Raw genomic sequence first — 10581 nt, 5'->3', positions numbered from 1 at the left:
AATATCTTTTAGGAGGTACATTACACTACTTACAAAGTTAAACTCCATCTATTCACTTTTACTTGTTACTTTTTCCCAAAATATATTTTTGTTTTTACTTGTCACTTTTGACATATTAAGAAAAGACAATTATATTTTTTCATGTTTACCCACAACATTAAATATTCTTTCTTCAAATCATTTTCCAAGACTTAGTACAAAACATCACTTAACAGGGATAGTTTGGTAAAATACTTATATCAATAATTATTTTTTAATGGTGTGTCAAGTCAAAATGTGACAAGTAAAAGTGAACGGAATGAGCATTTATGATTTCACAAAAAATAATAATGAAAAATATAATTTAAGTTATATTTCTTTAAATATTTTTTTTTAACAAGTGTATATTATCTCAAAAATTCAGTTAATATAAAATAGAAGAAGTACAGTGTATAAGTCCTTCCTCCTTGGTGCAAGGACTAGTGGAGTTTGGACAGCTTTGACCTTTCATTTTCAAGTTTAACTTCCTTCCTCTTCCTCTCAATAATATAACAAAGGTTAAAATCATACAATTATTTGCTGAACTATCTCCAGGTAAGGGTTAGAATGAGTTGAGTTAAATTTGAGCGGGACAAAATGGATTGAGTTAATAATCTGTTCAAAATTTATGTTGAATTCTTTATTATGACTATTTAATACTTTCTCCGTCCAATAATATTGGTCTATTATACTATTTTGGGATGATACTTGTTCACTTTATGAAATTAATGAATAATTTTATACTTAGTTTATAATGTATCCTTATCATTAATTATAGTTATTTTCCTATTACATTTTTCAAGACGTTGTATTTATTATATTCAAAGGGTGATATAGTAAAAAGTACTCCCTTGATTTCACCAATTTTAAGAAACTAAAGAAAACTTTTGAATTTTGTGATATTAAGCTAAAAATAGGTAATATATACCAAACTATTATTTAATCTTATGGTCCTTAACATGTCATCCAAGCAAATTAAAACGAAAGGAATATCTTTTTGAAAAATATGTTAATAAGGTTTTATCATAGATCAATTAGAACTACAATCAACCTAATTTTAAGATGAACTGAATTATTATGGTCATAGATTTATATATCCAAACTTGAACAAATTAAATAAGTTATATTTTTATGAGCTAATTTTAACACGTCATAGTAGCGTTTAGTGCTATCAGTCCTATAATGTGAGTATGTGACAAAGACGAGTGTGTCTCCATGCATTTGGTGAATAGAAAACAGCTGCATCCAGCTAAATCAAAAGTAAGAGGACCCTACAATAACATTCTTCAATAAATTATGCACTTTACCAATAAAGGACTTTGATGTAATTACTTGACCAAATATTTTGTTATTTTATTCTTGATAATTTTATGAATTCGTAACTTCATTTTTATTCGAAATCCTTCGCTCCTCCACTTTTTTAATCAAGAATACTTGTGAAAGAATAAAATAGTTTTGTCATTCTTACAAAAGAATATCTTATCAATATTTTTTGAACTTATCTGATTTTCACTTCACACGAAATTTAATAAAATAAAGTAAACTTAGAATTTTATAAATTAAAATAAGCAGTACTTCTGTATATTCCTTATAACTGCTCTAATATGCATTACTCAAACAGTCCTTCAAAAACAGTCCATCTATCTATCTCTACGAAGGTAAGGGTAAAATTTGTACACTCTGCCTTCCTAAATTCCACTTATGGGACTTCAATGGATTTGTTTTCCGTAGAATGTACCAAATGATTTTTTTAATCTTGTGATTTTAAACATATCATATAAAAAATTGAATTGGCAAAAGAGAGATACTTTTTGAATCCGACAAAACAAGAAATTAAGACAAACAAATTGAAACGGGGAGGTTAGATTTTCATACTAGAAAAATGAGACTTGAGAACATTAGCAGACTTGACATGTCTGCAGTTGATCACTAGAAGGTAGTTCCAGTCTTTATCAATAATAAAATATTATAATTTACATTGTACTTATCTGGGATAACAAGCTACAAATGAGACTTGGCCCTTGTCTTTAGGTAGAAAAGATACATGACACTTAAAGACACAACAGGGTACAAAAAATTTGCAGACATTAACCAAGGGCAACAGCAACTATATAGTACAATTACCTTAGGCAGGTCACACTAATGGTCATTAGTAGTCAAGTGACCCCAACGGTATCCCGTTCATAGTATTTCGGGAGCCCTTCTGGTTCATATAGTCATCACATCCATTGACATTGCCAGGAAGCGTCTGCGTCTGCGCTTGGATGCCATTTGGAAGATCAAGTCCCTCTTTCCCCATCTGCTGCACTTCATGTGGAGAAAGTATCTTGATGTACCAAACATTGTTCACAAACTCCCTAAAGCAAGATAGAGATGGGTCAAAACTTGGAAGAACTAGATATACTAAAATAAACAGACGTGTGGAGTAAAATATACATCCAAGTGCAAATATTATCCAAAGTGGTAGATATACTCATCAAAAGAAAAAAATGCAGTGCATATATATCAGGTGTAAAGAAAATTGCTGACATAGATCAGTGAGATATGATAATGTGTCGTACAAAATGTCAACAATTGGCCCACAGAACTTGAGTATATTAACCCTAATAATACTCGCGCCAAAAAGTACTCTAATGTTAATCTTTGAATGGCTAACAGAAAACCAATCTGTGGAAGCTAAAAAATGCTTTAAAACCCAGCATAAAGTAACTAATACTTTGCCTTCTGTTCTGAAAAAGATTCTTGAGATGTCACTTAGCAATGAAGAATTTCAAAATGAAGCAAAATGGATAGAGAGGATTCATATAGCCGATATGATAGGGATTGACATGTAAAATCAAGCGTCTCTTTTTTCCTTTTGCAATAACAATTGCATTGGCCATCTTATATGCACCTCAACTAATATATCAGGTACCTACTATCTTCCACAGACAATGAATGGATAATTCTATCCATCGAGACTTTGACCAATGAACAGAAATCACCAACTTTTTGCCACCTCTGCTAGGATTTGAACCTTGATCCCCCATAATTCATTGGAGTCAGCATAACAAAAGACTGATTTAAATAGATGGCAAGATGAATATGTCATATATATCCAAAAACTCGCAATTTGAAACTATGCTGCCATAGATTTTGGGAGTAGTTTTTGAAAATTTATCTTCAAATATGTTCAAGTTCTCAAAAACTGGCCTTCCTCTTGCAAAACTTCAAACATATTATTTTCAAGTAAAATGCACGTCCAAACACAACTTTAAAAATTCAAATTTTCAAATTTCAACTTCAAAATCTATGGCCAAAAGGGAGCTCGGTGCAGGGGGAGAGAGACAGGGAGTCGAGCTATAATTTGACCTGCCCCTATTCCCCACAAAACGGGAAAAAAATATAAAGAGACTCCAGGCAGGGGGAGAGAGACAGGTTGTAGTGGAAAGCTTGTAAAAGAAAAGAAGTGATCAAATTCTTACTGCCAAGGATCGTCACCGAGGAGGAGGACATCATTCTCTCGGTCAACAATTACAAGCTGCCAGCCTGATCTCTCAGGGTCCTCCAACAAGCCTTCTAGCCCAAACATGCGAGCAAGCTCACTTCGAAGTTCGTGATAGCTGCTAAATTTGGAGATATCAAGTGACCGTCCAAAGGACCCTGATTTTTGAACCTGCCAAAAACATGCCGTGAGAAACAACATAACACACAGAGCATTCCCTCTTTAAAAGCTTTTAAACTAAACAGAGTGTTAGCCCATGCAATTCAGAAAACAAAGAATGAATTGTATATCAAACAAGCTTATAAGCTCACCTTCACAAAGATTCTATTAGTTGGGTTTGCTTGGTCCCCATTTTCGGAGGACTGCAAGAAACCTGATTCATCTACACAACTTGAAGCTGTCATGTCTGAGTTAAGGGGATACTCATTGCCCACAGTACTTGTGAAGGTAGAGGTAGCATAAGGAATAGATAAAGATCCATTATCACCACTACTACCCTTCATGTTGGACATACCGGTCTGCAGTATGTTCAAAGAGTCTGTAAATCCATAGAGTGCATTGCTTTGGCTATCTTCTACTCCTCTATAATCAGAAAACGATTCTCTGCCAGGAAAAGGTGGCAGCAAAGAGGAAAGATCTGAGACCTTAGTATTGTGCGCTATCACATCCTCAGGCTGGGACACCACAAATGGAGCAACCCGAGAAGGGAGCTGAGATTCTAGAGCAATTCGCTTTGATGATGAGGACGAAGACACTAGAGGGTGAGTTTCATGCATGTTCAGGACAGTAGATGCTCCATCACGGGAAAATGAACTCAACAGACTTTGCATATTAGAATTACTAGATGCATTGACATGGTTACCCAGTATATCAGAAAAGGTTTGCGGGGAACCAGTTGAACTTAGGACTTGCAAATGAGAAAGATGGGGATGCGTGGCTGAAGCCATCTGAGAGAGACCGGAAATGGTCTTAGTTTGCTGTTGATGTTGAAACTGCGAGTTCACTTCTTGGTGCTGCTGAAGCTGTGGCTGCAGCAATTGCTGTTGATCATTAAAATTTTGACGGCGCTGCAATTGCTGCTGAAGCATCTGCGCCTGAGATATTAAGTGGTTTTCTGAAAAGCCTTGGATCAGATTTTGCTGTGAATGAGAAGGCTGCAACATCTGACTCTGACACAAAGGCGCTGAACTGTTAGGAATACTATGTTGGAACTGCATAAGGGATTGATTTGCAAGTTTCGATGGATCTAGTGCTGCCATTGTTTGCAGAATGTCAGGTTGCAAACCTAACATAGAAGCATCCATTCTTGGTTGCATAAACGGAGTAACACCAAATCCCTGGAAATTAAGCGACTGCATCCCCTGATCTCCCATGTCACCACGCAGCCATGAGAGTGGAGAATTCATAGTCATATCACCATTTGGGAAACCTGAGTGAATGAGAGGTAAACAACCACTGAAATTTAGAACACAACCAAATTTTCTTTTGTCTCCCTGGGCAACAAAAGCAAGGAGAAACCTTACCAGGGAGAGAAGGTAGTCCAGATGGCCAAGGCCGCTTTAGCCTAAGGGAGAAAGGAGAAGGATACATAGGAAATGTTGTCAGAGGTTCAATTTCCCACAGAGAAACTCTGGGCTGCCTCTCTCCAGCAGTTGATTCATCCCATCCAACCTGCAACAGGAACAGTTACAAAAGATTATAATTTATATACAGAAGGTACCAGAAGGCGCATGAAAAATTATAAATTTATGCTAAGATACAGTAGCATTTAGTTTATCTATTACTTTATAGTTTATACAAATGGCCACCAGTTATAAAACTAACCTTCACAGACCGCCAGTGTGAATTTGGCCAACGAACAGGATCTAAATCACTGATGCCAGTAATTGTTCCCATGTACCTAAATCCAAACATATTAAAATGATTAAAATGTGCATGTGTGTATGTGAGTGAGTGAGAGAGAGAGAGAGAATTGAGGGAACTTGGAGTAGGTCAGAATCAATTTTCCACTGGCTGCATGAAAATTTTGAAATACTAACAAAGTTTTCAAGAAATTTGGTATTCCCAAGGCAAAGAAAGACATTTATTTAAGTAAACGAACCAAACAGCCATATTTGGCACCTCCAGTGCATCCTTCATAATGAACTCAAAAATCTTTACTTAAGCTTGGTAATGTTCTTCATTATAAACTCAAATCAGAGAGGTTAAGACTAGAGAACTAAGCATTTCGGCATGTATCTGGTGTCTTTTTCTCAAAAAGGGTTGCAATATATGAAAATTTTCCACTCCAGTACTTTTTTCCATTAGTTAGGCATATGTTTATGGCTGGCCCTTAAATTAAGTGTTCAATTTTTTTTCTGGAAAATAATGGATATGGTCTTGGAGGAAATCTTCTTGTTTATAGAAAAGCGGGTCCTTACTATCTTACCTCTTATGAATACATGAATGATTGATTGAACTTCCAAAAGCAATTCTTTGTTGATGGGCTAATATAACCTATCCTTCTACTGATATGATCCAACAATCCTGAAATCAGCCCGTCGACAAAGAATTGCTTTTGAGAGTTCAACTAGACATCACAAGTCATTCCATGTATTCAAAAGAGATAAGATAACAAGGGCCTATCTTTCTATAAACAAGCAGATTTCCTCCAAGACCATATCCATTATTTTCTCGGAAATAGGACACTGTTAAAACATGATCGAAAAGTCACCCAATTAATATAGTACTATTTAGGTTTTGCATGTAAGCATACTACAGTATAAGTACTTGGATATCTTTGTTTGGTAGGAGAGGAGACAATAGCTCAGAGATTTTGATCTCCTAAGTTTGTTTCTCTTCCTACAAGAGCTTTCCCTGACTCCAAATCAGCTAAAACTTCAGGAAGGTACCTTAGCATAGTGTGCCTTCAAACCCAAGCTCTAACAAATGTTTTTTAACTACCCACCAAAGTCTTCCCTTTTCACATAGATGTCCCTCCCTTTTACTAGAAACCTGGCTCTGCAAGTCAACTTTTCATTCAAATTACTTTAAATAGTACGCGGAAGTCCAAGAAGATAAGACCTACCTACGGACACTTGATTCTTCTGTTTCAAACAGCATCCGGAACCTCATACCAACAGATATTCGAGTATGATACACTGCTTTAGCATACTTGGCCAGAGGTATGACAAACTCTGATGGGCTGGCCCTGAAATTATGAAACTAAAAGGTAAAATGTGACTCAACTTTGTTAGCAAATGAAACAAAAGGAACAACTTTTACCTTGGATTATAAAATATTGTAAAGCGGCTATTAGTTGCAGCTGCATGAGCCGCTGCAGCTAGGAGACCAATGTGCATGCTATCACTTGACAAGACTGAAGAAGGCATGACAGTTTGAGGACGATTAGCACGTCGAATCCCCAAAAGCAATTGATTGTTTTCGTTCCTGATAAAAGGTGCAGTACTTGAGCAAAAGATAAAATCCTCACAAATTGAGTGGGAGAAATGAGAGTGAGTTCCTTCAATTGCAAATGATTATCCAACTAATTACTGTTAAACCACACAATACGTGATGCAGGTTCACAGCTATCTTTATCCAAAAAATAAAATGATGCAGGTCCACAGATAAAAGTTACTGACGTAAAAAGATTGAAATCAATTCTAAATTTTTGAAGATTCTCATTTGAGTGGGAGATATGAGAGTGAGTTCCTTCAATTGCAAACCATTATCCAACTAATATGGTCAAATGTGATTCTGCGCTAAAAATACATATGCAATTTATCTGAGAAATATATAAATCATTTGAAAGTTCCGGATGTTGGAGCTGAATCTTATGAGGAAATATTAGGACTGAATCTTATACCAGATAAAGATGACTGCATCGCCTGCAACAAGTCTCTTTGCACTCACAAACACACTCCATCCGGTTGTCAATAGATGCCTCTTCGGTTGTCCTAAACATGAGCAACCAATTAGTGCTGGTAATGCTTATGCCCATTTTCATAAATGAAAACATGCAACCAAAGAGTTTGCAGATTTTAAAATCACTCCCTCCACCTCAAAATAAGAGATGCAAAAAGCTGAAACAGGTAAAGTAGAATTCCTCAAGGCCCTTAAATCATCAAGAACAGCTCCACTAGTCATTAGATTCAGTATAGTTGCTTCAGTCTGATTTTAAAAGGCTTACTAATATAACATCTTTAGTTCATTTTACCAGAGTATGTCTCATCTCTGGTAACTTCCGGGCTAAATGGCTTTAAAGGACCGTAAGTGTTAGCAAAGATGTAATGCATTCAACTAAGCTCCAGTGCCTTCTCTTGCCTTAATATTAGCCAAGAACCATCCAGCTAAATTGCTCAGAAATACAATCTAGAACCTCTTCACACACTCACATGTGATTTCAATACCAGCCAACCCCTCCCAAACAACAAAAACAGAAAAAAGTTAACATTTAAGGAACCAGATATCAGAACCTCTTGCATTTTCATCTTCTTGTCGGGCCTTTAAGGCTTTGGAAGCTAAATTGACAAGGTAAAAGAGGAAATTGCCCCTGCATGAGGTGTCGTACTGACACCCTCACTAGTCAAGAAAATCGGCTTCCCCAGAACTAAAGTCACTCATCCACTGGCCTACTCTCTCTCTCTCTCTCTGCAGATATTCTTTTGGGTTTGAATTGGAAGGACAAGTCAGTAATTATGATGAGGATATAAACATCTCAGCTCAATGTTGTGACTTTAAAGTTCATATACTGCAGTAGACCAAAAACCCTAATCCCGTGCTTGAATTTACTTTTCATTCAGGTGCAGTTGGATCATGGTACCAACTACCGAAACACTACCACTCCCTTTAAGCTCCAGATTGCACAGAGACTCACCGCGAAAAATATGCCGGAATTTCCATTCATTCCCATGGAGATCTTTTGCAATCAACTCTTGACAGGGTGGCTGCTGAGAGTAATCCTGAAAAGAGAAAGAACATTCATCATGCGATTGTTGAACACCATTGAGCACTAGAGGGATACTACAGAATCCAATGCTGATGACACATAACAAAGAAAAGACCAAAAAGAAAAGGAAAAGAAAAACATAATGCTGATGGGTTCTGTTAAAGGGACCTACAAGAGGGGGGAAAACTTTTTCTGCTGCTCGGCGAGGGACAGAGAATCCACCATGAGTACTGGTGTCACTTGCCGTCAAAGTTTTGCAGAAATAGTTGGTTGGTTGTTTACTCGGGATGCCAAGTTCTGCTGGTAGCAGGCACACGTCCTTTTGCTCTTGCTACATAGAGTAAGTCCATTAGCAGAAGATTATTACTAAAACTGATTCGAAAAGATAGCAAGTGACATACTGGACTTAGTGGCTGCAATGTCATTTGAGCATATACTTCATCAGTCTCAACATCTGCCTGTAATTCAATAACTGTTTAGAATACATTGCAACAGAAAGATACATAAATATCACATCACAGCCATAAAACAAACTTACATGCATTGTCAGGTTGTGAAGCTGACAAATTAGTTGAGGCGGTAAACCAGGATAATTAGGGATATGAGCATCTACTTCCTTGTTGGTTGAGGCAGCAACCTGTAAATGGCATCCAAAACTCAGATCCATGTTTCATATCATATGAATAACTCTGGAGCTACTTAAAGCTAAAACAGGAAGAATGTCTCAAAAAACTCAGTTTGCTAAAAAATTTAAGAGAATTCAATGGCTTAGGGACAAAAACAGCAGCATACTATATTTAGCCACCAATAAACAACCAAAAGTAGAAGTGCAAGCTTTACAAAACATCACATGAAGAAATTAAACCATATCAAACACCTCAACTTAAATGAGCCACAATGTGAACCATAATATCTAATACTAACCTGCTCACTATGCCCTTGAGGAAAATACACAACTCTGCTTCCTACAGGTGGAAGTGAAACTAGGGGTCCTGCACACGCGTGCCACAGCTCTGAATTCAAGCATTTCTTCTCCCCTGCTGCTATAATTAAACATAAAAATATGAAATATGCTCATTAATGACTGCAAATAATGCTTCACTTCAAGTTCACCAAAACAAGAAATAACAACAAACAAACCTTCTTCTTGCTGAGGATTGAACCCAGATGATGATACCCTCATTTCAGCAAATCAACAAAACTCCTATCAAGCAACTTACTTTTCACTAGTTAAGCCAAAAAAGAGCAACCCAAGAAAGCAAAAACTCCAAAAAAATCAAAACTTTGCTAGTACAACCCCCACCCCCACCCCCCCACCCCAAGCAAAAACCAAGAAACAAGAAACCATATTTTCACTCATCCAAACCCAGTTCCACAACTAAACACCACCATCAACAGCTGCTTCATACTTGTCCCAGATCTTCAATTAGTCACTTCAAAATCAAGAAACAACACAAACCCTAAAGACCCTTTTCTTCAAATAAACTGCAGAAGCAACTGAACCACAGATCTTGAAGTTAAACAAACTAGAAACCCTTAAAGAGCAACAGTAACAGTAGTAAGAGAAACAACTTTTTGGTTACTTCAAGATCTCTACTGCTCTACAGAGTGAGTGAGAGCTCAAGTAGGCTATTCAGTAGATCTCTTAAGCTGTACTTTTTTCCTTTTTTTTTTTGAGTTGATTGGATTTTCTTTTCACATATTGAAAGCTACAGAAGAAAGAAGGAAAGAGAAATAGGAAAAGGGACCCCAAGAATTTAAGGAACTGAAGATTGTGAAATGCTGCTAAGTTTGGGAACTGTTCCTTCACACTCCTTTCCAATTCTGAATTATTAAAAGAAACCATAGTCATATAAAATTCCATCATTGCCAATACACCATTTTTGTATAATATTCTTCTTTATTTATATGTCACTATTTTAGATTTTACGTCTTTTAAAAAACTATATAAATTTACCATATATTCTTATTTAGCATTCTCTTAAAGTCAAATTTTTAATAAATGAATATAAATTAATTTATTTTAATTAATGAAATTGACCAATAGACATAATTTAATCATTTAGTTTTCTTATGTTTATCAAATTCATACTATCCAGAGTCCAAACTAATAACTCTCAAAGATAAAAACAGAAAAAATAGTGTTATT

At 36.1% G+C, this 10581-nt stretch overlaps 1 protein-coding gene across 2 annotated transcripts; it reads right to left on the bottom strand.

Moving 5' to 3' along the window:
• Positions 1-1967: 1967 nt before the first annotated feature.
• Positions 1968-10259, bottom strand: LOC125835411 (auxin response factor 6-like). 2 transcript variants are annotated; one of them, XM_049514534.1, is made up of 14 exons: positions 9573-10259; positions 9357-9475; positions 8971-9069; positions 8834-8890; positions 8605-8763; positions 8361-8445; positions 7350-7440; positions 6767-6931; positions 6570-6692; positions 5327-5402; positions 5026-5173; positions 3814-4931; positions 3483-3673; positions 1968-2375 (listed from the first exon to the last, which is right to left on the bottom strand). In XM_049514534.1, exons 1-14 carry the CDS (start codon positions 9613-9615, stop codon positions 2168-2170), a joined length of 2682 nt encoding a protein of 893 aa, XP_049370491.1. In that variant the 5' UTR covers positions 9616-10259; the 3' UTR covers positions 1968-2167. The 2 variants fall into 2 exon arrangements, with proteins under 2 accessions (XP_049370491.1, XP_049370492.1); XM_049514535.1 differs by having other exon boundaries at positions 9357-9472.
• Positions 10260-10581: the final 322 nt, after the last annotated feature.

The sequence above is a fragment of the Solanum verrucosum genome, unplaced genomic scaffold (genome assembly GCF_900185275.1).
Source record: "Solanum verrucosum unplaced genomic scaffold, falcon-dt-bn FXZP01000040.1, whole genome shotgun sequence".
Classification (NCBI taxonomy): domain Eukaryota; kingdom Viridiplantae; phylum Streptophyta; class Magnoliopsida; order Solanales; family Solanaceae; genus Solanum; species Solanum verrucosum.
Note: the sequence above shows the minus strand (reverse complement) of the source record. Positions and strands in the feature narration are given on the sequence as shown.